The 27,821-nt window shown below is 40.6% G+C and overlaps 2 protein-coding genes across 4 annotated transcripts; both read left to right on the forward strand.

Annotated features, from left to right (window-relative positions):
- The first annotated feature begins 3,604 nt into the window (after positions 1 to 3,604).
- Positions 3,605 to 11,098, forward strand: SMCO1 (single-pass membrane protein with coiled-coil domains 1). Its single transcript, XM_060242138.1, has 3 exons — positions 3,605 to 3,861; positions 6,980 to 7,129; positions 10,485 to 11,098. Exons 1-3 carry the CDS (start codon positions 3,740 to 3,742, stop codon positions 10,903 to 10,905), a joined length of 693 nt encoding a protein of 230 aa, XP_060098121.1. The 5' UTR covers positions 3,605 to 3,739; the 3' UTR covers positions 10,906 to 11,098.
- Positions 11,099 to 13,714: 2,616 nt separating this feature from the next.
- RNF168 (ring finger protein 168) lies at positions 13,715 to 27,454 on the forward strand. 3 transcript variants are annotated; one of them, XM_060242119.1, is made up of 7 exons: positions 13,715 to 14,056; positions 16,116 to 16,458; positions 17,895 to 17,971; positions 18,196 to 18,372; positions 23,212 to 23,321; positions 24,606 to 24,693; positions 25,804 to 27,454. In XM_060242119.1, the coding sequence occupies exons 2-7, from the start codon at positions 16,158 to 16,160 to the stop codon at positions 26,851 to 26,853; spliced, it is 1,803 nt and encodes a 600-aa protein (XP_060098102.1). In that variant the 5' UTR covers positions 13,715 to 14,056; positions 16,116 to 16,157; the 3' UTR covers positions 26,854 to 27,454. The 3 variants fall into 3 exon arrangements, with proteins under 3 accessions (XP_060098102.1, XP_060098101.1, XP_060098103.1); XM_060242118.1 differs by having other exon boundaries at positions 13,752 to 13,885; XM_060242120.1 differs by lacking the exon at positions 13,715 to 14,056 and having other exon boundaries at positions 16,109 to 16,458.
- Positions 27,455 to 27,821: the final 367 nt, after the last annotated feature.

A 27,821-nucleotide genomic window follows, 5' to 3' on the forward strand; every position in this document is an offset into this window, starting at 1 on the left:
TAGAGATTCTTCTGGATACAGCAGACATTAGTAAAATAGAAGCAAGTAATATTTTTGTGACAGTTATATAATATTATGCTATGTTTATGTTAAGGGCAAAATTTTTTGCTTTGTTGAAAATGGTGGCAGTTACACCTAAAAAGTTAAATTAAAAATTAAAGTTACACCTAAAACAAAACAAATCTTTTTTTAATAATAGTTTTGAAATTGTAAAGTACTTCAGTATAGTACAGGAAATATGGTATAACCTAGCACTTGATGTACCATTTAGTGTAGCAGGAGCAAACCTCATGCATAATACTAGGTAATACACATTAAACTGATATTTATGTGATTTAAAAGTGCATACCTTGGGTTGGATTGTGTGCAAAGGTATTCAGGTGTATTCATACCAATCCAAGATGCCTAAGAAGAAAGCAGTAATGAAAATAGATGGTGAAAGGTAATTCCCTTGTCAAACATATAAATCCTTGCTTTGGTCTTTTGCTGGTTTCTGTTTCTTAGCCAGATTTTCTTGGTCCATTCAATTTTCTGCCTAAAAGCAGTAAGGTAAAAATGAGAGCACTAGAGAGCAAAGTTCTAAAGGCCTGGGACATTTTATGTTTCTGGATTATTTTTACTAAGACTTTCAGTCTGTGAGATCAAAACTTGTGTACACATAAGTACTTTTACAAGAATTTGATGATATCTGGTTCTTTTCTGTAATGTTGAAAAACTTGGATTTTACTGCCACCTCAATATTAAAGGTAAGAGCCCTGTGGCACAGTGTGTTAAAACTGCAGTATTGGAGTCCTAAGCTCTGCTCATGACCTGAGTTCGATCCCTGGCAGAAGCTGGGTTTTCAGATAGCCAGCTTGAGGTTGACTCAGCCTTTCATCCTTCTGAGGTCAGTAAAATGAGTTCCCAGCTTGCTGGGGGGAAAGTGTAGATGACTGGGGAAGGCAATGGCAAACCATCCCGTAAAAAGTCTGTTGTGAAAACGTGAAAGCAACGTCACCCCAGAGTCGGAAACTCTGCACAGGGGACCTTTCCTTTTTTCCAATAGTGGCAAAAGCAAATATCTTAATAGATTTGCACTAATACCTTAAAACAATAAGCAGCTATTGAATCCTACTGCATCTCTTATCCAAAACATCAGTTACTGAATAATTGTTTTTGACAAGGTATACTCAGCACAAGCACCATAAAGGAAGAAAATAAAGCTAATTCTTCAATATTGCTAAGGTGTCAATTGAGTGGTGATGCTGTAAATATTTCTTCAGCTTAGCACTTTATTAAAGAAATCAATACTTTTCATTTTCCTTCTTGCACATTTTAATGTTGAAGTAGGGAATGTCTTTGATGTGTTGTAAACTATGACTCACTGACAGGCAGATAGTTGGGGAAGCAGTTTTCTGCAGTCCTGCTGCCCCCCTCCCGATAGGTTGCAACTTTGTCTCTGCCAATGTCCTGCATTCTACAAGCCAGCACAGTTGGGTCTCTGGAGCAGTGACCTCAGGTCTAAACAGTAAGGCTTTGCAGCGAGGTGTCAACAGGCGCAGAGAGCCAGGACCTGGAGATGGCATACTGGCCTGCACCTAGTGAACTCTAGATCCAGCAAGGCAGCCTCAGTCTAAGTAGGCTAGAAAGTAATCAGGCTCAGATGCCCTGCTGGCAGGTGTTGAGTTCTTGTGGCTGCACTGTGATTTCTCCAGGATTCTGTAAAAAATTGTTCCCACTGCCTGGCTCAGGGATGGGATTCCATTGGTTCACTTTGGCCTGGACCTTCTGTCATAGGCATTCCTACAGAGTCTGTGGGCCCCAGCTTGCATTCTCCCTGGCAGAAGCCTGATAGTTATTTCAGGGGCTGGTGGAGAGGTCTCCCTTGCAGGTTGTGGTGGGGGGCATCTGGCTTTGCTGGAACATTGGCAGCAGGTACCTCTGCAGTGTTGGCTCCTCCCTGGTCCTTCTGGTCCTCCTCGAACTCTTCTCCTGAGGAGAAGAGTCACTGGGCTGGATGACCCTCATTCTCTTCCTCAGGCATGCCAACCCAGAGCCACCATGGTAACAGCATGCAGTCCAACAACAGTGGCCTGGCTCAGTGGTCATGGCACAGATATCCCTCTATGGAGCAAGGTAAGTTCACTGCCCCACAGTTCTCTTTGGCAGGTTCTAATTCCAATCAGGGGCTGTAGTCACACCCAACTACTTAGAGGGGGATGGCACAATGTTTGACTTGTAGGCAGCTGCCACCAGCCATAGCCCCTTGCAGGCACCACCCCAAGATCCACCCACTGCTGAGGCTGGCCCCAAAGGGAGTCTTGGGGTTGCCCACCCAAGCAACCATATACCCACCCATGAAATTGCCATGATTCCCCCTCTGTTGGATATGCTTAGCACAGCAATGATGCACAGCGGAAAATTATGCAGACACAGACATGTGTTTAGCTTGTAAGAAAAAAATAAAAGGATTGGAAAGGGTTACTTGGGAGAACATAACATCCTTACTAACTAGTTCTAAGGTCCATTTTGTCTTCTTCACTTGTGCCTAGTGTTCTGAGTACGAACAAAGGAGAGAAAGTTTTCCTCTCGGAGTCGCCACCTCTTGTGTATGTGACAAACTGCATGTAGCATCCTCAATTTACTGATCAACCAACAGAGCCCATTTTTTTGTGCTGGTGCCTCTGGTCTTTTTGGTGGGGGTTGGTGCCTTTAAAGCGGGAGATGCTTACGTTGTGATCTTGTGGTGCATCATTCCTCCCCTCACCACTACTTTACTTCTCCTGTGACCTAGGACCTCATGGTTGCCTTCCTGTGATGGGTTGATTTCTGACCCTCTGGCACAGACACACCATGCAATGCCTAGCTGTGATGGTGGTGCGGTTGCTTTTGACCCTGCAGGGGCATTAGACCAGACTCCAGCCTATGAGGACCAGCAGTGACACTACTGTACCAGCAGCTAGCTACCTCCGCCTCATCATCCTGCAAGATTGTGCTGAAAATTAAGAATCAAGGCTTTCTCAGATCAAGTAAACAAATTGTGTGATGGAAAAGACATCATAAAGCTTTTAAAACTGTTTAAAGGATTATAGTAAAAATATTATAGCCATGAGCTGTGCTAAGCTCTAATCAAATTTTGCAGTTTTGAGGCTACTACAGGTAAGGTTCTGTTATGCCTGATAACTGAATGTATTTCTTTATCTTTAAGGATATTGTTTCCTGGAACATATTTTTCCTTTGACTATTCCTCATGAAAAATATTAAATATAGGTCTGAAAAGTGCATACATTTATCAACAGAAGTTTAAAATAAGGGTGAGCAAAGACTTTTCTTGGTTACTATTTGTGTAAATCTTAGGGGGAAATGACAATTTATATAAATTTTAACATTGATATTGTGACTTGTGTACAAAGTCCAGTCATAAGAACATCCTATGAAAACAGCTATATGAATAAAGATGTAATGTGTTTGGCAACATTCAATTTTTAATACAGAGATCTTGATGTGTGTAAGTAATAGGCTACTGTATTATCTCCCATGGGATTATCTGATATGACTGTACGTCTATTAGAATTTAAACCTGGTATAGTCTACATGAAAGCAGTTCATCGCACTTCTCAGTATGTGAAATGGAGGAGATGGCACTGTTATCGTTCAGTAATGTGCCAGTGGGCATGCGGTGTTAAGCTATACTTGGATGTCCTAGCTATAAAAAGCTTTTGTGAAAACTGACCTACAGTACAAATTTGGTTTGCTATATATGAGGTTGCTGCCTACTGCAAAAGAGAGAAAAGCCTTCTGTAATATATATTTCACACCCTTCTTCGTGAAGATGAGCAGAGAAGATATATCTCTGTGTGCACTGAACCAGAAATTGAACAGGTTACAAAATGGAAACAATAGAGAGCTTTGTTTTGCTTGGGGATGAGTGGGTGGAGAACTAAATTATTCCTGAAGTTTAATGTTTGAGATAAATGAGCATGCCTTTAGAGGTTATAAGTGAGGTGAAAATGTTAACCAAAAACAGATTTTATATTGCTTGACCTTTCTGCTTTACCTTAAAAGTACAATTTAAAAACCATCAGATGTGTAGTTGTGACATATCAGTCCTTTTGGATAGTGATAAGTGTGGCATGGGTATTGGAACATAAATGTCCATTGAGTTGCCTTCAAGACAGTGTTTTAGGATTCAAGTTGTAGTGTATACCTTGCATGACCTATTCTTGCAGTCCTGTAACATTACCGGGTTGTTTACATTTTAAGACCCAATACTTTGCTGAATGTAACTAGCTTACTACAGGGCCTGTAGTTTAATTTAGCTCTCCTGAGATAAAATCCAACCACAGTTGAAAGGACCTGTACGCAGAGTACAAAGGCTGATGTTTTGAATCCACACCAGAGCTGTATTTCTGTTTTCCCAAGGATCTGAATATGCTAGTTATGATTCTTTTTGCTGTAACCCCAAAGAAGAAACATCTACCTCCAAAAGGCACAGAAGGCGCAATAATGATCTTTGTGGTTATGCAGAAAATAGTTTTTTCCATTTATTAGGCCCCTTTGAAGTTGATACATATGAAAAGTAGAAAATTGAGCAAGTTTGTCTCCTGCTGTGTCATACTTAAAAAGGATTGCTCTACATTTATACAAGTGTATAATAGCAATTGGCTGTTAAGCAGTCACTCCTACATGCATCTGGCTGGGCATAAATACCACTGCATTTTATCACAGTTTTGTGTATATCTTGGGAGTGCTCCAAGTATATTTAGGCCTCTGCCCTTTATTAATGGCTATTTTTAGGAGCATAAGGAGATCAGATACATTTCTTTTAGAAGGTATAATACACACACACAGAGAAGGTAATATTGTAAACAGTGGGACCCAAAAGCCATGTGTACCTCTTGCATTAGGGTTGCCAGGTCTGTGTTAGAAAATACCTGGAGACTTTAGGAGTGAAGCTGGGAGAGATGGGGTTTGGGGAGGGGAGGGGCTTCAAACATGGTACAATCCTACCCTTCAAAGCAGCCATTTTTTTCCAGGGGAACTGCTCTCTGCCAGCTGGAGATCAGTTGTAAAAACAGATCTCCAGTCTGGCAACCCTGTCTTACATATTATGACTTTTTAGCTTTATTGAGGAATTTTTGCCCTCTGTTCCCATCTGTGGTAAAAACCTGATGAAGTGTGCTCAAGTCCATGAAATCCAATGTTACAATAAGTCCATACCATACCAAACCTTTAATGGCATAACAGCTGCAAATAAAAATACACAGAATATAAAAATTTAAACATTGGAGATAAAATCAAAATAAAACCGAGCTTACAGATGCATTCATACATGGTCAGATTTAAATTTAAGGATGTCAGCCAAAAATTTTGCCACAGCCTCGCTAACCTCCCCCTCAGTACCATTCAATGATTAATAACAGGGTGGCAGAATAGACAAATCTGGGGAGAAATAAAGCTTACAAAATAAATCTTTACAGAGATTATGATAAAAGGAACAATCAAGCAATATATGCTGAATTGAGTCGGGAATATTCGCTCCACAGGAACAGAGTCTGTTGCCTAAAGGGACTTGATATCTCCTTTGTAAAACTTTGGAGGGAAACGCATTTAGTCTAGCCAACATAAATGCCCTGCGATGACTTGGAATGGTTAAGTCTGATAGTTAATGGGGCATTTTGCTGCAGAAAGCATAAAGACCTAAGGAAGCTGGGGAGCAAATATAAGGGTCTGTTGGCCGTAGTTTCGTTTCCTCCAACTGCCACAGTCTCACTTTAATACATCTGAAGATATATGACTCATCAGAAGTAAAAAATCATCAACCTCTATCTCCAACTGGTTAAGTTTGGACATAAGCACTGCTGTCCAGGATGAAATATATGGGTCTCTTTTCAATACAATCAAGAAGGCTGTTAGGATCTGTTCTAAAGTGAATTTTGAGCCAAAATTTAAACACTGCAATCCAGGCTTTTGTCTCCACCAAAGACTGACCCACTTCAGAGCAGAGAACAAAGTAGGACACACATTTTGGCATACCAAGAATTTGTCTAAAGAATGAGGCTTGAATGCCCTCCACTTTCCTGGTAAATGCTGAGATCTATATAGGGATACCATAGAGAATTTGGGCTAGCGTTTTGGCTTTGAACACCTTAATTGCTGCTGGAACTAATTGGTTGCCCCTTGCAAATAAAAACTGTTTAATATGAGCAGCCGAACATTTAGCCATGTTGATGGTGTTGTTTCGATGTGAAACCCAGCTTAACTTGTGATTAAAAGTGATCCCCAAGTATTTAAATTTTTTTGTTTGCCCAATTGTTGAGTTGCCAATAAACCATCTCTATGGGCGCCAGCAATTTGAAAAGACACCTACTTTAGATTTGGCATAATTGATAGAGAGTGAATTACAAATACAGTAGTAATAAGTCTATTAGTCTTTTAAATGCCACATCAGACTTCTTTTTTTACTGCAACAGATTGTCTCTTTTGATGTTAGCAAAGTTTATGCACTCATGCAACAATATTGTTTAGCCAACTAACGAAATATTTCTTATGAATTACCACAAAAAGTCTCTCTGATTGTCTTTGCTTCCATGTTTTTGAAAATCAGTGATACTGAGTTCCTCTTAAAATTATATTCACTTTTAAAGACCAACCATTAAAATGTTCCAACAACACTTAGTGATTAAAAGTGCAAGAAGGTCTATTTTTGTTGCCTACTTGTTCTCTGGTTTGGTTTTCTGAAAGTGACAGAACTAAGGCAAATTGGATGGCTTCTGTATGAACACAAGATAGCAGAAGTAATTACAGGAGCATATCAGGTGCCCCCTACGCACCCACTGCTAAGATGCAAAAACTAGCTACCAATGTTATATACTACTGACATCAATTGAGTAATTAACATTCGTTTGTGGAATGAAAAGGCCTAGACAGACTGATTAAACAACTATCAAGAAATATGGAGGCACCTCCTGATTCTGTTTTGCTTTTTAAATCTCAATAGGGTGGAGAATAAACTGCAGAGCATTCAGGCTCAGTTTACTGTGCTAGATTATAGCATGCAGAAATTATCAGAGAAATTTGAATTTCAAAGTACCACCCTGGAGAATCAAATGGACCAGAATGAAATGTGGGCATCACTGTTGGAAGACAGGTAAGAAACAGAAATGGACTGATACCATTTTTTAAAATGTATGTTAGAACCCAAAGCTCCCTTGCGTAAGTGGGAAAAATTTTTTTTCACTAAGGGTCTGTGATATCCATAGATTTCCCACTTGAGCAGTATCTCCCCCACACTGCATCCCCTGTGACCCCTGAAGGTCCCTTGATCCTTAGGGGCAGCTTTTCAGGTGCCACAGGTATAAGCCAAAATGCCCTCAAAATGAGGTTGGGGAATTGTCAGGTGGGTATCTGGCTTAATCAGGATCTTTTACCTGTGTATACAGGATCCCACATCCAGAAATTAATGCTTAAAAATATTAGGGACCCTAATTAAGTAAACAATTACAATTTATTCCAGAAAAATATAGGCTTGCATACAAGATAAAATACTCATAAAATCATTCATACAGTCCTAGGAAATATATAGAGAGAGATAGAGACAACACATGGGTAGACAAACAGGGTGATAATTACCGATCGTAGTCTTCAAAAAGGCTCCAATGGCAACGTAAGAGGACGGGGGAAATGGACCCAAAACTGTGGCCAGAATCGGGGATGGATCTAGACAGTACTGGGGTACTGCTAGATGCACACCTGTGGGTAGCTAGTCCACGGGTTATAAGGACTACCTTGAGCCCTCAGGGGATGGGAGGTACGAGGGAGGAGGAAGGTGGTCAGCTGACGCATGACCTCACAAAAAGGGGAGGCTTTGCAGTGTCCATAAGGGCTGGACTACTACGATAGCCAATAGGATGTTCATTGGTGTCACCTAATTGGGTGCCCATTCCTGACCAATGGACTTGCTTGGATCCTGGATACCTGAGTGAACTTTCAGGATGAAATGGACCAGGGTGAGGCTCCAAAATGACAGTTGGGGAGAAGAATAGGAGAGATTACTGGGTGAGGAGATACTTAAGATTATTAAAATTATCTAAAAGGGTGACAATAGAGAGTCAAATCATTGCTTAGGTAACACCCGGTTTACACAAAGGAACTTGATTCTGGCTAAAGATGGTCTTCCTCTTCTTCTGTCTTCTCCTTGGCACTAGTCTTTGTCTTGAGTTCTGGTAAACAAAGACAGTGGCGGTTGGACGATTAGCCACTCCTGGGGTGGGTAGATTGCTTGCAGGCACAGGTGACATCTGGCGAGCCGTCCGCTTCGCTGGAATGGAGTTTGGCCTGGTAGGAAGATTGCTGCGTGTGGTGTTAGCCCTCCACAGTAGATTCTATGGTTAGTGCTTCAAAACCGTTCGCCTGGTGGCGCATTCTCTTCCGCTCCATGGCTGGGATGGACGTCATACAGAACGATGGGAAGCCATCCGTTCTCCTGGTGGGCATTCTTGTACTGGTCTTGAGTGCCTTTGTAGCGTTATGGCTGCTAGTACTGCATAAGTCCCTTTACCCACACTCTTTGGCCAGACGTGTGTGAGTCACTTTTCCAGGTGCTCTGGCAACCAAGTTGGTGATTACAATGTTCTGTAAGGGGGGTTTTGCTCACACAGGGCTCCAGAAAACTGTGATAGATGTGTAAGAGCCATCCTGTAAGCATAGGGCCACTTATGCTTTCCCTGGATCCCACCATTCTCTATGGAATAATGGTATCACAGGGAATACCTGGGAGTTATAATTACACCTTTGTGTTAACAAAATGGTAGGGTCACAATCAACATTTCCTCTAAACTGCATAGTCTTGTGAGCAACCATTCTACTTTGTGAGCTACTGGTATCAAAGTTGTGAGCTATTGGCATTAAAGTTGTGAGCTACTGCATAAATTATTGTGCTCTGGAGTCAATTTTCCTGAGCTAAGATAAAAATGTGTGAGCTGGAGGCTAAAAATCTGTGAGTTAGCTCACGCTAACTCAGCTTAGAGGGAACACCGGTCACAATAAGGTTGCCAAGCCTGACTCAGGAAATATCTGGGGACTTTGGAGGTAGAGCCAGGAGACTGGCAGTGAAGCCAGGAGCAACGTTGTGACAAGCATGATTGAATTCTGAAGGGAGTTTTGGCCATCAAATTTAAAGGGACAGTGTTCCTTTTAAATGCCTTCCCTTCATTGAAAATAATGGAGGATAGGGACACCTTCTTTTGGGGCTAATAGAATTGGACCTCGTAGTCCAATCTTTTTGAAACTTGGGGATTTTGAGGAGAGGCACCAGATGCTATGCTGAAAAACTGGTTCCTCTGTCTCAAAAAACAGCCCCACCAGAACCTCAGATACCCACCAATTCTCCATTATATGGGGACTCATGTCCATAGGGCAGGGGTGGCCAACGGTAGCTCTCCAGATTTTTTTTTTTTTGCCTACAAATCCCATCAGCCCCAGCCATTGGCCATGCTGGCTGGGGCTGATGGGAGTTGTAGGCAAAAAACATCTGGAGAACTACCATTGGCCACCCCTGCCATAGGGTATAATGGAGTGCCAGGTGGACATTCAACCCCCCCCTTTCTGATAACTCTGAAGTTTGGACCTCCAAACCAGGGGATCCCCTACCCCCAACTGAGGATTGGCAACTCTAGGTTACTAGTACTCTGCAGCGCATAACAAAATGTTTGAAGGAAAGGACTTCATCTGATGCTGGAATAGTGTTGCCAGGTCTATGTTGGAAAATACCTGGAGACTTTGGGGGTGGAGCCAGGAGAGGGTGGGGTTTGGGGAGGGGAGGGTGCCATAGAGTCCACCCTCCAAAGCCAGGGCCAGATCTAGGGTGGGGCAGATGGGGCACTTGCCCTGGGCACTGCTGGAGGGGGGGGGGCACCAAATTGGGTATGGAGGCCATTCTATTCTATGGGCCCGTAAGATGGAATGGGCCCATAAGGGGGCCTTTTTGTTTATTTTTTGGCCCCCCTCCCTCAAAAAACATGTAGATCCAATCCTGTCCAAAGCAGCCATTTTCTCCAGGGGAGCGAACCTCTGCTGGCTGGAGATCAGTCGTAAAAGCAGGAGATCTCCAGGCCCCACCTGAAGGCTGGCAATCCAGTGCTGGAGCAGTGTTGTCAAACACTTCAGCTAAATACTTCTGAAGAAAACTTGGAAAGGAAAACTTCTAATTTTATGCTTCAACATGGAGGACATAAACATTGACCACTTTAAGCTTTCATTCCATCTGGGAATTAATTCAAGACTGAAGTAATAATGTTTGTGGTAATTATAACCCAGTTCTAAAATATTTAATCTGAATTAAGTCCCATAGATGGTGTGGGACTTATACCTTTTAAAAGTGTATTTAGGACTGTAAAGTGTACAGGCTCAAAATTCTCTCATCCATTATTTGAAAGAGAATGAATCCTATGCTTCTTGAAATGCAATAATTTTTAAGTAGATTATATTTCTGTTGCTTTTTGCAGATTGACTTCTACTGAGGTAAACCTTTTATACAGCTACACCTGTGAAACTATTCATTATTTACGTTGTCAAGTACTAGAAAAACTACCAGATCTGATAGGAGCCCTTCCTACTTTGTCATCCATCCTGAGGAAGAAAGGCAAAAACCATAGAATTAGGTCTGCATGGGAGTCGGTACTGGAGAGACTTGGACTGCAAGAAGGAAAAGTTAAAGCACTCTGTACCTTTTTCATTGCACATAGTTATGATGCTTGTTACTGCCCAGTTAATCAAAGACAAAATTGCTCCACTGGTATCAGCTCGGTTATTAGAAAAGTAGTGAAGAACCAGCTCCTTCAGGACAGTCTACTAAGTGCTATCTCTCTGGTGAACAATGGGAAAGCTGGTGTTTTCCAAGACCAAAAGGCACTTTCCCTCAAATAATATTTTCTACAAGTATTTATAAGTTTGGTTCAAATTTTGCTTCACATGTGAATTCACTGGTTTGCCTTCTGCAGGAGCCCTAATAATCCACCCTGTATTTGGAGGGGGGGGGGGCGTGGAGTACAGAATTGTTATACAGATCATGAAGCTAATGTACATGAGATGCTTTCAACGCACTAAAAAGGCTACATAACCATGCTGCACAAAGCAGGTTTTTCAACCCCTTTTCTCCAGCAGATGGGTGTACAGCCATTATCAGTTTAGTTTTTATGACTTCTCACATGAGGCATAAGTCCAGTTCTAAACTGGCAGGTGGGGAATGCCAGTGTGGTATAGTTGTCTATGAGTGGGGAGATCCTCTTGGGCCAGTTGTGCACTCTCAGCTTAAACTACCCCCAGGAAGTCAGGTTAACCATTCTATTGCCATGGACTATCTGAACAACTGATTGGAATTTTTATTCAGGGTGTGAGCTTTCATGTGCATACACAGTTCATCAGACAGAATGAAATGTTTTAACGTATGCAAACAGGAATAACAAGCTATATTTATAAGGTCATCATTGTTTAGATTAAATTCCCGGAGAAAACAGGCAAACAGATGTGTTAATTATGGAGTGTTAAAAGTGTTAAGGGTAATCATCTGACCCTGTTGGCACGCTCCAAACTCCTTTCAAGTGTGCAGGTAACTGATGGTATCTTTTTCCTTGAGATGGGGTGATTTGCGGTGCCATGTTCTGTCTCCTCTGTTTCCAGACCACAGGAACTCAATCCAATATTCTGATTCATTGCATTACATCACAATCTCTATTCTACTATTCCAAATAAGAAATACACTACAATAAAGAGGATGTATAGCTCTTCTTGGTGACAATACACATAAATATATTTAATTACAGTAATCATTGCATTCAATTTTAATTTCAGTTACCATCTCATAATGCTTGGACTCTTTAGTTGATTTGTCTGTAGATCAGCTTTTTCTTATATAACTGTTGCACAGTAAATCAGGCATTACATTTAAAAATGTTTGTGGATAGCTTTCCTGTCTTAACATCATGATTTTGTGTTGTATATAAAAGAGTTACATAGAAAAACCTTTCCAACTGATAAAGTTATCATGTTTTGAAGCCTTGCGTGGTTGGATCCTACATACACCAGGAAGTTTGTACTGCTCTGTTTCCACCCTACTCATTCACGCATTTTTGCTGTGATGAGATGGGAGAGGAAACAGAACAGGACTCACATTATGGAATGTCTTGAAGAGTCTCTTTGGTACCTTTGCTTCATATAGGATCAGCCTTGGAGCATTCTCAGCAAGTGTCAGCGACAGCTTTATTGTTTCTGCCATGGGAAATATCTCATACGGTTGCTAACTCTGGGTTGGGAAATATCTGGATATTTGGGGGTGGAGCTTGGGGAGTGGAGCCTGGGGAATGGAGGCCTTGCAGAGGATACCTTGATGGATATAATGCCTTAAGAGTCCACCTTATGCAAGAAAACTGCAGAAAGGTCTAAAAATATGCATATATTATTGGTGTAATCGAGTTTAATCTGTGCAAAAATCAAAAGTATAGATACAATAACTACTCACATCTTGTATAGTCTACAAAGAAATCTCTTAGAGCATTTCATTCAGTTTTTGAGCCCACTGTTCACATTTTCCCTATCTCTGGGTGCATACACGTCAACTGTAACCTAGTTTGTAACAATGACAATGCAATTATGAGCACAGCCGAAAATTATTGACTGCCAACAGGCTCGGCTCTGCCATGATTATTGCACTGTTGGGGGTTTTATTTTTGTTGCAACTACATAAATTAGAATCTTTCACCTGACTTAATACACACTCTCAGACACATTATATCTGTATTGTATATGTCAGAGGTGTCACAAATGCAGCCCGGGGGCCGAATCAGTGTAGCCAGTTTGGTGTAGTGGTTAAGTGTGTGGAATCTTATCTGGGAGAACCAGGTTTGATTCCCCACTCCTCCACTTACAGCTGCTGGAATGGCTTTGGATTAGCCATAGCTATCACAGGAGTTGTCCTTGAAAGGGCAGCTGCTGTGAGAGCCCTCTAAGCCCCACCCACATCACACAGTGTCTGTTGTGGGGGGGAGAAGATATAGGAGATTGTAAGCCGCTCTGAGTTTCTCATTCAGAGAGAAGGGCAGAGTATAAATCTGCAGTCGTCTTCTATCAGGCCCCCAAGCAACTGGCTGTTGTCTGCTTCCTTCAGCATCACAGCTTGCTTTGCCAGCTTTGAGCAGTCTCACAGGAGTTACAGAACAAAGCCTTTACTTTCTCCATTGGCTAAGGCTCCTCCCTTGGGGAGGAAGGGGGGAGGGATAGCTTGCTTTTCCAGGCTCTCTCTGTTGCACAGCAGAGCTCCTGAGCCTCTCTTCCTTCTATTCGCTACGGCTCTTTCCCCTCCTGGTCCCCTGTGGAAGGAAAGAGCCAGAGCTTCCATGAATCTCATGAAAAAAACGCAAAGAAAGCAACTTTGAGACCACGTGCTAATATTTTAGGTAAAAATAATAGTGTTTATGTCCTTTAAAAAGTTTATATCTCTGCTAACTAATCTTAGATACAGCCCAACAAGGTCTCATTGCTGTCTGATCCTGTCCTCATAACAAATGAGTTTGCCACCTCTGATATATATGCTCCTTTGTATACCTGTGGGTGTATGTTCTGCAGCAGGTTGGAACTTCTTCTAGAAAGCCAAAACTACGCCCATAATCGAAAACCTTTTTTTTTTCGCACTTTAAAGCGTGGCGGGACAATACGGGCGGAAGGGGCGAGGCTGACCACTATGCGACTGCGAGATTGGCTGAAGCTCAGTCTCCGCCGAGCGCAAGAAGGGGCGGGTGCCGGGCTGGTAGGTGGGAAAGAAACGTTAGGCCACGCGCGCGCGCGCTGCGTCTCCAGGATGGGGGAAGGAGCGGATCTGCGTTCGGCAGTTTCTCCAGCGGCCGTTTGCTCGGTGGGGCTCTGGTGAGGGCTTCGCGGTCGGTTTCGTTCCGTTCGCCCGACGGAGTAGTGCTGCCTTGGCTCTTTGCTCCGTGTCGAGTCCGGCCTCTGGAAGGAAGTCATTGCAGTCTCGTTCCTTGCGTGGCGGCGGGGAGCCGCGTAGCTTTTGCTGTAGTCTCGACGGGTGAGGCTGACGAGAATTCACGGCTTTTTCTACTTTTGTGAGGCATGTGTTAGAAGGGAACAAAACAACCAATAATTGGACTGGTCTGACTTCATTTATCTAGCCTGAGATGAAATGGTTTGTGAATGAGAAATAGAGCATGAAGCATACTTTTCCCTTAAACTCCAAACCACGCTCAAACCTCGGGCAAAAACCAAAACCGAGGAACGAAAAGTCATACTGAATTAAGTCCAGATATAGAAATAGGGCGCGATTGGACGCTTATGAATTCGAGGATATAGGGCAAAGGGATTTGTCGCACTTCCTGTTTTAAAATATCCTGAATTGCATCCGTTTTGGTCAGAAGGTAAAAGAATAGTACGATAAAAGTGGAAGTCATTCAGAAATGTTCAGTTTAGCGCAAAAATGTCTTCAAACTTCTCTCCTGACCCCCGCAGTATTTTCGAAGACATTCGTATTTTGTGTTCTGTACGTTGGTTTTATGGTTTTACTGACAAGCTGCTTTTTAACATCTGTATAAATGCAATGTTCTGTTTCTTAAAAATAATAAAAATCGATCAAGGCTGTCCAAATATTTTTCTCAATGAAAATAAGATTCTGTGCTATGTGAAATGCCAAATAGCGTGTTATAATATTATTCTGGTTGTACTATCTTCGAAATAGGGGTGGGGAGGTGTAGTCTAATGGCTCCCATCATGTACCTTTGAACTAGGAAGGAGTGTTCCAGCCTACTTCAGCTTTCCCCTCAGAAAAATATGGGAACCTATAGAACAACTTATACGTTTAAATTCACCCCTTTTAACACGAAGACATCTTCCAACCTTGAAAGAAAGTGCTTCTGTTGGGAGGACTGAGTGATAGTAGAATGGAACCCTTGCTGTAGTACATGACCTAGCTTATTCTTATACCTGCCATGATCTACCTGTTTAATATCTTTATTCTCTGTTTGTAGTTAAAGCAGCTTTAAGCTGTATCTAGACAGAATGTTCAGCTCCTATTCGTAACAGCCGTAGATGAGTAGATGAGCAGCTGAATTAGTATGTACACTTCAGAAATAAATTCTGTAGTGCCTTCCTTGTCTGGCAGCAGGAGACAGTGGTGCATTAAAATAATTATTTTGGACATTGAGTGAAATGGACCATTAGGTTTGTCTAAAGGACAAACTTAATAGTTGAGTCATAAGCAGGGGCCTAGTGACTTCGGTGGACTTGGAAGGGCTCCGCTGCTTAGGATTGCTCTGTAAGTAGTCGTATCACTCTCTGAAACTCAACCTTTATCGTTTAGAAGCAAGTCTGCAGCACAAAATAGTATATTTATTAAAATATTTTTGTGTTGCTTTTCCTCATACTGTAAACTTAAGTCATTTTGCAAGAGTATGCAAGAAAGCAAAAACAAAAATCTGCATTTGTCATCAAACAAAAGCAGTAGACTAAATCCAGACTCATAGCTTGCACAAATGGTAGTAAAATTGACAGAAAGCTGGCAGAATGATATGGTATAGGGACTCCTAATTGGAGGAGGGGGGAGCATTCGTAGCTGACACTGAAGTTTTAGAGCAGTCCCCCAAAATGCTCTGGAATAGCTTCCACAGACAATGGCTACAGTTTTAAAAACTCTTTCCTTGAAGTAAGCCCCACTAAATGAAATGGGGCTTACTTCCCTTACTGCTTGGGATTGTTTACAGTGCAAGAAAGGAGCAGGGGACAGAGGGAATAAATTGATGGGAACTTGTGCACAGTTTTGTAAAATGAAGATAGTAGCTATCATTCCATTTCCATTGCTTAGAATAGTTTTCAACAACAGCATACTGTTTTACACTGTAGGTTGACAAAATAAAGTTAAGAGTATGTATGAAGGGACAAGAAATTTGCTTCACAATGAATGAGGCTGCTGCGTGCAGTGGTGATGTGACTTACGCATCAAGTAAAATGGAGATGAAAGATTGGGGAGGAGTTTGACATTGGTTGAGAAAGGGGAACCAGGTAGCTGATCCAGTAGAACAGAGATATTTTTTAATACTGTCTTTTTATTATTCAGATAATGTGTGTTCTGATTGCAGATGCTGATAATGCACTAACCACCTTCCTTTTCTGGATCCAAAATGTCAAAGGCATTGGAGACTCCACTTTCCTTATCTGATTGTCTTTGCAATATTTGCATGGAAATTTTTTTGGAACCTGTCACATTGCCATGCCAGCATACACTCTGCAGTCCCTGTTTTCACCTTACAGTAGAGAAGGCCAGTTTGTGCTGTCCTTTCTGCCGTCGCCGAGTCTCTTCTTGGGCACGTTATAATGCCCGTAAGAACACTCTTATTAATTTGAAATTTTGGGAAGCAATTCAGAAGTATTTCCCAGAAGAATGCAAACGTAGAATTAATGGTCAGGACCAAGAAGAAGAAGGTAAATAAAATTTAGATACTGTTCTGGAAATAGTAATAATGCAAGCTTTTATTTTATTTATTTATTTATTTTATGATTTATATCCTGCCCTTCCCAACAAGTGGCTCAGGGCGGCTCACAACATAAAAATTTGACATAAATAGAATTTAAGCATAAAAACAGTTAAAATAATTAATACATTTAAAATTTTAAGACATTTAAAACATTTAAAACATTAGGGATAGCAGACATCTAGTATAACTACACTTGGTTTCTTGTACCAGCTAGTCATAGGCCAGCCGGAAGAGGGTTGTCTTACAGGCCCTGTGGAACTGAGCAAGGTTCCGCAGGGCCCTCACCTCTTCCGGCAGCTGGTTCCACCAGGAGGGGGCCGTAACAGAAAACCAGGTGAACAAGCATAGAAACTCTTTTAAGCTGGAAAAAGATTTTAGTATTTGAAGTTAGGCAAGCTAGTAAAACTTTTGTGAATAAACTCATTTGTGGACTTAATTACAAGGCTGCAGTAGTGGAATAATTCTCTTGTATAAATGACTATTAGGGGGGAATGTACAGAGCTTCAGGTAAATAAGCATTTTTTTTCTCACAAACATTACATAATTGTCACTTACACTGTAAGAGCAAGAGAGCTTTTCATTTTAAAGATGGGAACAGTAAATAGCTATTTGGAGATGAAAAGTTGTATACTCTTAGAAGGAGAAAGACTTAAGCACTGAAACCTAAGGGCTGAACAATATCCTTTGGTTTACAGAATTTTCACCATGGTTGTATCCCCTGGTTTACAGATGTTTACCATATTTAATGTTTTTTAGAAAAATAGAGGTGATGAACTCCCCCCCCCCCCAAAAAAAAAACACATTATGCTATCAAAAACCTTTTTTGCTAAGTTTATAGTAAGTTTATTAAAGGTACCTTCTATTATTCTAACCAATGGAGTTAAGATCATTTGGACAATTGCACAGTTTCTGTTCCAGGGATCTGATAGTCTTCACTAAGAAAACAGATCGTTTTTAACTTTTGAGTAATCAGAATTCTTCCAATTTGTTGTGTGGCTCACTTTTTCTGTTGTTTTATCCTTTTGACAGAATGTAGTAGTTCAAGTTGGAGTTGTTCTTTGGTGAGGGCTAGAAAACTGTAAATCCGAAAGATAGGTACATTGAAGAAATTTGTGCTACAATAGAATTTTTGCTTGTTTCCTGCTTTAAATAGTCACTGTTACAAACATTTTTGTCCCTCACACAACTAAAAGCTTATAAGGCAGCTTTTTTGTGTACTGCACTGTATCACAAACTGCTTTTGAAACTCTTCAGCTTTAAAGCATTGTGTCTTGAACAGACTGTATACTCTTCACCCCCCATAGGTGTGCAATGCCAGAATCTATCTTGTATAAAAATGATATGTATTAATATTCTGCTTCTCTTTTCTCCTATCTACTGTAGTATGCATTCCTCAGCCAATACGTTGCTTAAGTAAGCCTGGAGAATTAAGGCAGGAATATGAAGCTGAGATTACTAAGGTAAATCTAGAAAGCTGAAGGGACCCTACTGGTAGTTTGTTCTGATGTGCCCACAAAAAACTAGAGCTGACATTAGATTTGAGGGATAAAAGGATCAGTTACAACAATTGGGTCACTTAAGTAAGGCAAAATTTTGTAGACAGTTAATTTTTTTGGTTGTAATTATAATTTCTAAACTGAGTAAGAGGAAGCTAGAAATAAATCATGGTACATTTCTACTTCAGGTGGAGGAAGAGCGACGGGCTCATGAACAAGAGGAGAGTAAAGCAAGTGAAGAGTATATTCAAAAACTATTAGCAGAAGAAGAAGAGCAGCAGAGGCTAGCAGAAGAAAAGAAAAAACTGATGACAGAACAATTACTACTGGATGAAAGATTGGCTAGGGAACTGAGTGTGAATCTGGTAAGTTTGATCCAAATCATAGTTAAGTAATTTCTTGAACTAGATGTTGGCGACTTGGAACAGTAGCAGCCCTAGTTAATTTCCCTAAAAGCTGCTCTGAATCTTAAAACGGAGAAATGTATGTGACAATATATATGCTGTATATAAAGTACTTGGTACATCTTTAAAATGACCATTTGAATTGTAGTCCACTTAATTTAATATCCTTCCACTATTTTAGCTAGTAGGCTTAACTTACTTGAGGGCTCAAGATGATGAACATGGTTCTCTCCTCCATTTTAACTTCACAACAGCCACATGGGCACATATGGACACAGGAAGCTGACTTATAATGAATTAGATCTTTGGCTCCATCAAGATCAGTATTGTCTGCTCAGAGTGGCAGCAGCTTTTCAGGGACTCAGGCACCGCTTTGATACCATTTCCTACCTTATCCCTTTAACTGGAGATGTCAGGGAGCAAATTTGAGACCTTCTGCATGCCAAGCAGATGTTCTACCACTGTACCACAGTCCCTTCCCATACCCATGAGGTATGTTAGCCTGGGACAGAGCTATGTCTCTTTCTGAGATTCATGTCAAGCAGTCATTTGTTTTGGGTTTTTCTTTAAAACAGTATTAACATTTGAAATACTATGCCACATTGGAGGTGTTTAATACTTCTTAATGAATTGTTCATGTTGCATTCTTATATTTTAAAAGTATGTGGGCCAACAAGTAAAGAAAAATACATGTAGCATGGCACTAAGACAAAAATAAAATAATTAAAAGATACAATCTAGAACAAAACAATAAAACCACCAGCACACAATGTAGAAAACACACTACAGTTGAGCCTACCCTAACAAAAATATCAATGCATTGTAAAACATTATTTCTTGGTTCAAATCCAAGACAGAGTCTTAAATTAAGGGGATAATTTAGCCCCACGCAGAGCCCCTCCTGAACATAATTGACTGATCTCTAGAAAGCCATCAATAAACAAATTAATTGTCTGGTGGCACCTTGAAGACTAACAGCATTTACTCCAGAATAAGCTTCCATGAATCAGTGCTCTCTTAGATGTAATGAAATAAAATAATTTCCATAATTTTTATGCAGCACATTGCAGAACAGGATGGGGAATGGGAGGAGTTGAGCAGAAAGAGGCCTGGTATTATAAAGCAGGCATAATTCTGATGCCAGGACTCTTTTTGACTCCTTAACCCTTCTGTAATTTTCTGCATAAAACTGAGGAAAAATGATTTTCTCTCATTGCATCTGAAGAAGTGAGCTTTGACTGGAGTAAATGGTGTTAGCCTTTAAAGTGCCCCTGAAATTCTGTTTTATTTTGCTGCAGTAAACTAGTAGAGCTGCTTTTCTGGAAACATCAAAAGAGTTTCCGGCTCAACATTAGGAAGAGCTTCCTGACCGTTAGAGCGATTCCTCAGTGGAGCAGGCTTCCTTGGGAGGTGTGGGCTCTGCTTCCTTGGAGGTTTTTAAACAGAGGCTAAATGGCCATCTGACAGCAATGAAGATCCTGTGAATTTGGGGGGGAAGTGTTTGTGAGTTTCCTGCATTGTGCAGGGAGTTGGACTAGATGACCCTAGAGGTCCCTTCCAAATCTATGATTCTGTGATCAGTCAATGTCAGCCAAATCTCCAGTGGGTAGGCATTCCAGAGCATAGAAGACTTTTCCCACCAGCTTCACCTCCTGCGAAGTTGGAATGTGGAGAACGTCAACACCAAAAAATGTTTAATGTTGATGCTAAGAATTCTGTTGTATTTACATCACTAGTCAAACCTTAAAGTGCATCTAAGGAGATAGCTGTATTAATCTTGGTGTTCAAGCATGGGGAAAAGGTACACTTAGCATGGCTGGGCGATCCTGGGAATAACTTTTTCCGGCTGTGGCCCCATTACCCTGATTGGAAACAACTGAGATTAAATTGTTAAGCATGCATAATGATATCTGTAGAAATATTTTTTCTATTTTTTTTAATTTTAAATACTTTTAGGCCACCTTTCCACCCAACTTAGGGTCCCCAAGGTGGCAAACAAGTTAAATATAGTAAAAAAAAATACTAGAACAAGTTAAAAAGACATACAGATAGATACAAAACAATTAAAAATAATTACAACAAACAGAGACAAGAACAGGAATGAGGAGCAATGCCAGTGTTCTGTAGTGGCTAAGAGCAGGGGACTCTAATATGGAACCTTGTTTGATTCCCCATCATCCACATGAAACCTGTTTGGGTGACCTTGGGTCAGTCACAGTTCTCTCAGAACTCTCAGGTCTGCCTACCTCACAAGATGCCTGCTGCAAGGAGAGGAAGGGAAGGCAATTGTAAGCAGCTTCAAGATGCCTTAGGGTAGAGAAAAGCAGGGTATAAAAACAACTAGCCATCGAGAATCAGTGAGGGAATGTCAAATGTCAGCCTAAGTTCCTAGCCACTGCTGCCACCAGCTTTTCTAGAAGGAGTTGCAAGTCCAACAGCACTTCCAAGCTATAAAACTGCTCCTTTAGTTCAGCCCCATCCAGAACAGGAGGTACCTCAATTCATAGATTAGTCCTTCCTCTCACTAGTAGCACCTCCATTTTGTTGGGATTAAGTCTCAGTTTATTAGCCTTCTTGCATCCCAAAACTACCTCTAAACTGGGGTGGCCAAACTTGCTTAACATAAGAACCACATAGAATAAATGTCAGATGTTTGAGACCTGCAAGACATGAATGTTAGGTGTTTGAGATCCACAAGACAAGAAGGAAGGAAAGCAGATAGATAGGGAAGAGGGTGAGAGAGGTGGAAAGAAAGCAATTTAAATGCACTTTCCAAACCTTTGCCTGGCTTGGTTTGGAGAAGTGATTTAAAGAGAGAAATGCCTCTTCCAAGCTGGCCGACAGGGCAGTGGGGGCTTCAAGAGCCACACAATATGTGTGAAAGAGCCACATGTGGCTCCCAAGCCACAGTTTGGCCACCCCTGCTGTAGAAACTGGTTTATGGTTTCATGGTCTCCCTGGAATTTGCTGGAAATGCAAGGTGGAGCTGAGAATCTTATGCTGATGACAGCACAGCCCAAATCTCTGAATGATCTCTCCCAGTGGCTCCATGTAGATGATAAAAAACATGGGGGACAAGATGGAAACTTGTGGGCCAGAGGACAGGGGGCCAAGTAACAGTCCCCCAGTACTACCACCAGAAACCTGCCTTTCAAGTAGGACTGAAACCGCTGTAGAATGGTCCTTCTCAGTCATAGTCAGAAGACATTCCAGAAGAATACTGTGATCACTGGTCCAGGGGAATCAACAGGATTTCACTCCTCCCATCTACTAGCACAGGTCATCCACCAGAGTGATCAAGGCTGTTTTAATTCCATAGTCAGACCTGAAATCACTGGAAGGGATTTTAAAAAAAATGGGTTCATCCAGGAATCTTTGGCCGTTGTCTAGCCAACACATGTAGAATAACCTTGCTCAAAAACAGAACATGAGATTGGATTATAGTTATTCAAGTTTCCTGGGTGCAGAGTAGATTTCTTTTAGGAGTGGGCACATTACCGCCTCTTTCAAGGCAGGGGCAACCACCCCCTCTGTCAAGGAAGTATTTACATTCCTTTGTTCGTAAGCCCCACCCAACCTCTTGCAGATTTAAGGAACCAGGCAAGGGTCATTCAAACAGATGGTAGGTTTTAAATGTTCAAGAATCCTGTCCACATCCTAAAACTAAAGAAACCAAAAGGTGTTCCATACAATTAGACAAGCTTGATCCCTGACACTACCTGATCCTGTTACTGCTGATGTAGAATATGAATTGGTATGAATGTGAGAGATTGTATGACATGTACTTATATGACATGTATTCTTGTGAGATTTGCTGGAGCCTTTGAGAAGTGGTGCTAGAGCAGAAAAGCAACATTTGTTGGCCTAGTCAGAAATGACACTGAGAGTTCAATGAATATAATTCTCAGCATTTTCTTCAGTTATCGGGTAAGCTGAGTCCCCGTTTCTATTGGGACTACACCATGGGAGTAGTGTTAAATCTTCCCCACTGTGCTGTTTTCTCCAACCTGAAAAAGCTCTGAGAGTCATTACTTGACTAATGGAAAAATACATGAACGCAGAATCATATCTACTTGGTTTTTTTTTTAAAAAAATGGTGGAAATTGTGTCCTACAGATTTTTTGCACATTGATAGTACTGTGCTAGAAGCTAGTGCTAATCAAACTTCAGGCATTGGCAGGATAGAGAAAGATGAGGTAAGCCACAAAGCTTTAAAAATATATATATTTACTGAACTTGTGAGTGATGTTACTTTGGGGGGAATAATTCATGATTTTGAAATAAAGAAGCTGGAAAACAAAGCGTTAAAGTGAGATGGTATATCTATTTAATGCTTGTACCCATGGTGATAATGTTTATTTAATGTTGATCTGTAATTACAAAGCAATGATAGACAGGATAATGCCAATATTAGGACTAGCCAAGATCCTTTTAAATGGTCAGCAAATTTTGTAGGACTTTTAAGGCTAGAGATTATATTAAAAAAAATAGCGGGGGGGGCATGGTGTAGTTTCAGAAATAGAGAAAATGTAATTTCAAATTTAAGATAAAAACTTATTTCATGACTTAATACATTACCATAAAGAATGTGATCACATTATTCATGAGAGGGAGGCCTATATTGCAGGGTTGTTTTTAATTAGAGGTAAAAATCTCAGTGCTTTGCTATGAACAAAAAAGAATCTCCACCCAAAATGAATAAAAAAATACTAAACTATGTTTTCTTCAACTGGTATTGCAGGACTTAATGCAATGTGTAATCAAAGACATCTTTGTTTTTTTCCCCTTTTAACATCAAAGAATAGCTCTAGTGAGGGGCACATACTCAACAGTCTATCACCTGGTCCATCCCCCTTGAATTCCTGCAAAACATCAAAGAGCAAATCAGTTTGTTCTGGGGACATTAAAAAGTAAGTAAGATCCAGTGATCTGTCCTAGGATTTGATGGGTATACAAGTCCACTGGGTATACTATATGCAGAGAGAAAGTTTGCACGTGTTTTTACTTTGACAGCATTGTGCTGAAGTTTTACAAAACAATGTATCATCCATCAAATGGCACCAATGAGTTTTTTGTTTAGACTTGCCCTTTAGCCTGGAATCAAATCTGAAATACTGGTTTCCTGTTCTAAGTTCATAAACATAGTAATAATCAAGCTGCTGGATATTAGTAATTATCTTATTAGCCAATAAATCTATTCCTCTTATAATGTGGAAAAGCAGTACAAACATGCTAGTTTATTTTAATTTCAGTTGTGTACAATCTTCTGTATATAGTGATATTCCCTTGCTCATAACTATTTTTGCAACATTATATTTCTGACCTTGTAATTCTACAGGCTTATTAATGTTGATTGAATCCCACAGAGGATTTCTGCGATCTGAAGAAAGGGCAATTTTTGCCTTTTACCCTCTTACTTTGAGTCTTCCCCACGCTGTTCGTGGGGGGGCCCTTTGCCTAGTAAGCAGCATGAGAAGGATTTGGAGATGCAGTGAGATGAGGCAAAGTTATGCAATGTGGGTGAAAACTATCAAGCTATCAATCTTCCATGGGTTCCAAGGCCAGGTGTTGAACATAGTATTGTAATCTGTACATTTCTACACATTCTATTAACTATGTCCTAACTTTCTTGTTGTACATGTCACTTTTGTAGAAGTGTTGCTCCATACTAAAACTTGTGGCACCTTTTGATCGTACTTCATAGAAAACTGATTCTCATTTCTGTATTGGGGCTCTACTCAGATTACCATCCCATGCATTTGAAGAAGTGGTCTCTAGCTGACAAGTTGTGTCACAATCAGTCTCTTAAAGGTGCTTTAAGGCTTCTTTTATTTTTTGCTGCAATAGATTGACATGGTTACCCCTGTGGATATACCATGCTGGTCGTTCAACTAGAGCTCATATGTTATCTTGGTGCTTTCATGAATTAACCACTCAGATTAAATCACTGTTGCCCTGAAGGTTCTGGTGATATCTTATCTGTTTTGCTGCAAGCTATCAACCTCCAAATAAATTTGTTGACTGGTCAGTTTGAATTTATCAAATAACTATATCTCAGAGGTGTGCCCCACCACTGTGATGAAGGAAGTTTACTGTACTTAGAAACAAGAAACCAGTTGAAAAACTACACTGTTGGTCTCATGGATATCGCAGATTGTAGAAAAAAATATGCTTGTCCCTTTTTTCTCTTTAAGGTATTTATCGCCAAAATCTTGTAGTCCTCCACTTCCAATGATACCATTCAACAAATTAGAGGAAGAAAGTATTGGGGGTTTTTCTGAGGTAATCTATGCTTTTCTGTATTCTTATATTACAGAGGTTCCCAGTCTAGTGCCTGTGGGTGCCATGGCACCCGCTGATATCTTTCCTGGTACCACAAAGTATTTTTAGAAAATAGTCAGGGCCAGGTGGGGTTTTTGCCTGGCTGGGCTTCTGATTGGCCATGCAGATTTTTAAAACCATTGTTTTGGCAGCAGCTGTCAGTGCCACTGCAGCCCAAGGATCTTCACTGTGTGATTGAAGGTAATCTGTGTCTGCCATTTTGTGGCTGGTTTTGCCTTCTGCAGCAGCTGTTTTGTGGTTGCACCTGCTATGTGGTGTCAGAATTCCAGTGATGCCCAAAGACTCAAAAAGGTTGGAGGGGGGATCCCTGTTGTATCATGTAAAACAGTGGTCCCCAACCTTTTTGGCACCAGGGACTGGTTTTGTGGAAGATAATTTTTCTATGGACCAGGACAGGGGAAGATTTCAGGAAGATACAATTGTGCACTTTATTTTGGTGTGATGCTTAAGTGTGCAGACTCTTATCTGGGAGAACTGGGTCTGATTCCCCACTCCTCCACTTGCAGTTGTTGGAATGGCCTTGGGTCAGCCATAGCTCTTGCAGAGTTGTCCTTGAATGGGCAGCTTCTGGGGAGAGCTCTCTCAGCCTCACCCACCTCACAGGGTGTTTGTTGTGGAGGAAATTGTGAGCCACTATGAGATTTGAGTGAAGGACAGGATATAAATCCAGTGTTTTCTTCTTATTATTATTACTACATTGTAATATATAATGAAATAATTATACAACTCACAGCTCTGTTGCTAACAGGCCACAGACCGGTGTACCGGTCCACAGCCTGGGGGTTGAGGACCCCTGATGTAAAAGATTAGTAGTTTAGTATCCTCATCTATCTATGTAGCATGAATTGTATGTATTGTCTGATTCTTTCCAAAATGGTGCATTTTAATTTTGAATCCAAGTTGCTGTGAATGTCTGCCTAGTTAATTTTCCTCATAACTTCCATAGTTCGTACACCAACAGGAATTCTAATCCTTATTTCATACCTAAAAAAATGAGTGCACAGAGAATCTGATAAGGAAGAATAATTTATACTCTTTCTAACGTTTCAGGAAAGTAGCAGCACTAAAAACAGTTTTATACGTGAAGAAGAAGAGAGAGAAGATGAGATGCCCACACTGACTCCACAAATATCAATCAAGGAGAGAGATACCAAAGATTATTTTTTAAAGCCATTAATGCCACAATTAAATATGTATTCTAAAGATGAAGCTACTACGCTCAGCTTGGATCTGACATGCCTTTCTACTTACCAGGGAAATGAGTTTGCCAATAAACTTTCCCATGTTGCATGCAGGGATGACTCTGAGCTAGTGGGTCCTTTCTCAAATAGAAAAGCGGCTGCTTCTAATTTTGAAAATAACAAGTTTGTAAGAAATATGCACTTGACAAATCCTGCAAAAGTTGGCACTCTTCAGAAAACACTAATTTCTGTGATATCTGGTAACCAGCAGAACAACAGCAGCACAAACTGCAGCGTAGTGGTTGAAAACAGCCCAGTTGAAAATATAAGCCCTAGCAGATCTCTGATAGAAATTTCTTTAGCAAAGAGAAAATACCAAGAACCATCCCCTGAAGCAGCAGCAGTCAATTCACACTTGATGGATAAAAGGAGAAGAACTTTCTCTCAAACTGCTGAAGAGGAGGAAGAAGAAATGAATGAGATACAACAGCAGGTGAGTTTGGAGCAGAAATTTTATGAAAGGTTTAAGCAAGAACAAGAGGACAGACTTCTGGCTCTGACGCTTCAGAAGGAAATTGACAAAGAAGAGAAGACTCCAAATCGCAAAAAAGGCTCTCCAGATGAGTATCATTTGCGCCCCAAAACATCTCAGTCAGAAAATGCATCTCCAGTTTCTTGCAAGCTGTTGAAGAACTCACAGCCTACAAACAAGACTAAAGCAGATCAATGCAAACATCGTAGAAGCTCTCCAAAAGAGAAGAGTAAGCCTTGTAATAAACGCCAGTCAAAGTCACCTGGCATAAAAGAAGGAAATGTTTTGAACTGTGCACTCACCAGTACAGACTCAAAGGAGGCAGAATTGCCGCCAAACAAGCAAAAGACCATCCTTCAGATGTTTAAGAGGTCAGCTGCAAAGTAGAGGACATATAAGACTTTGTGGTGTTGGTGGGAATGGATTCTTTGTTTAAAAGTTAACTGGGTTAAGCAATCATCTGTGGAGGGATTAAGCCCTTTCAGAACTAATACTCATTGGCTGGGAGCCGAATGGACCTGGTTTTTATTCCTGTTTGCTTTTACTGCCTTTTGTGTTATCAAAGTACTTTAACTCAAAATCATGGGTGACAGGTTATTTGGAATGTCAGGAGACCAGAGTATATATTGCCTCATGGTAAATTTCTATGTTAGAAAAAATTGCCAAAGCAACTTCAGACTCTCTCCACCCCATTCTTCATGCACAAGAGTAGTAACTAAATAAGTGAAAAAGGTTAAATTGGACTGGAACATTATACTTGGAGTTAGTATGTCTGTGCCCCTGTTGTTGATTAGCTTCCACCTTCATATTCACAGTTTAATAAGTTGATATCTTCACACCTTCCTTAATGAATAGCTGCCATTAACATAATACATTAAAAAGGATTTGAAATTTTGTGAGAAAAAACACTATAAATGGATTTTTGTGTGATTCAGAAAATTAAACTGTTGCTACATTTTGAAGAAATGTATGGTAGACAAAGCAAAAAGACAGTGTAAATGTTTGAATTTTGTTTCTTAGTACAATTCTGAGAGCTTTCTATCTATAATGTTATCATTTTCACAGAGAACCAAGTAATCCACTCTGTTAGTACTCCTACTTCTGGTGTACTAGTCCTTTTACACAGACCATGACTAAAAATCCCATTACAGAAAGATGTATAGCACAAACTTTGCATGTTGAACAATGCATATGATATGTCAGTGGTATGTTATCTGAATCCTGTAGACCAACTTGTGTCAGTATCTCTTTCCTTCACTTAAAGCATAATTCCCTCTACCACCACGTTAAAAGAGACCCAACTTTGGACATTTCAGTTTACTGGCAAAGAACAAGTACCCAGACATTTAACACTG

The sequence above is a fragment of the Heteronotia binoei genome, chromosome 6 (genome assembly GCF_032191835.1).
Source record: "Heteronotia binoei isolate CCM8104 ecotype False Entrance Well chromosome 6, APGP_CSIRO_Hbin_v1, whole genome shotgun sequence".
NCBI classification, from domain to species: domain Eukaryota; kingdom Metazoa; phylum Chordata; class Lepidosauria; order Squamata; family Gekkonidae; genus Heteronotia; species Heteronotia binoei.

What these genes read in the sequence shown, in the direction of transcription:
- SMCO1 (XM_060242138.1), top strand. Translation starts at nt 3,740, where the DNA reads ATGAGGTTGCTGCCTACTGCAAAAGAGAGAAAAGCCTTCTGTAATATA. An exon ending in CTGAACCAGAAATTGAACAG is followed by an intron (nt 3,862 to 6,979) that starts GTTACAAAATGG and finishes AAATCTCAATAG; the next exon opens with GGTGGAGAATAAACTGCAGA. An exon ending in GCATCACTGTTGGAAGACAG is followed by an intron (nt 7,130 to 10,484) that starts GTAAGAAACAGA and finishes TGCTTTTTGCAG; the next exon opens with ATTGACTTCTACTGAGGTAA.
- RNF168 (XM_060242119.1), top strand. Translation starts at nt 16,158, where the DNA reads ATGTCAAAGGCATTGGAGACTCCACTTTCCTTATCTGATTGTCTTTGC. An exon ending in ATGAAGCTGAGATTACTAAG is followed by an intron (nt 17,972 to 18,195) that starts GTAAATCTAGAA and finishes TTTCTACTTCAG; the next exon opens with GTGGAGGAAGAGCGACGGGC. An exon ending in GTATTGGGGGTTTTTCTGAG is followed by an intron (nt 24,694 to 25,803) that starts GTAATCTATGCT and finishes CTAACGTTTCAG; the next exon opens with GAAAGTAGCAGCACTAAAAA.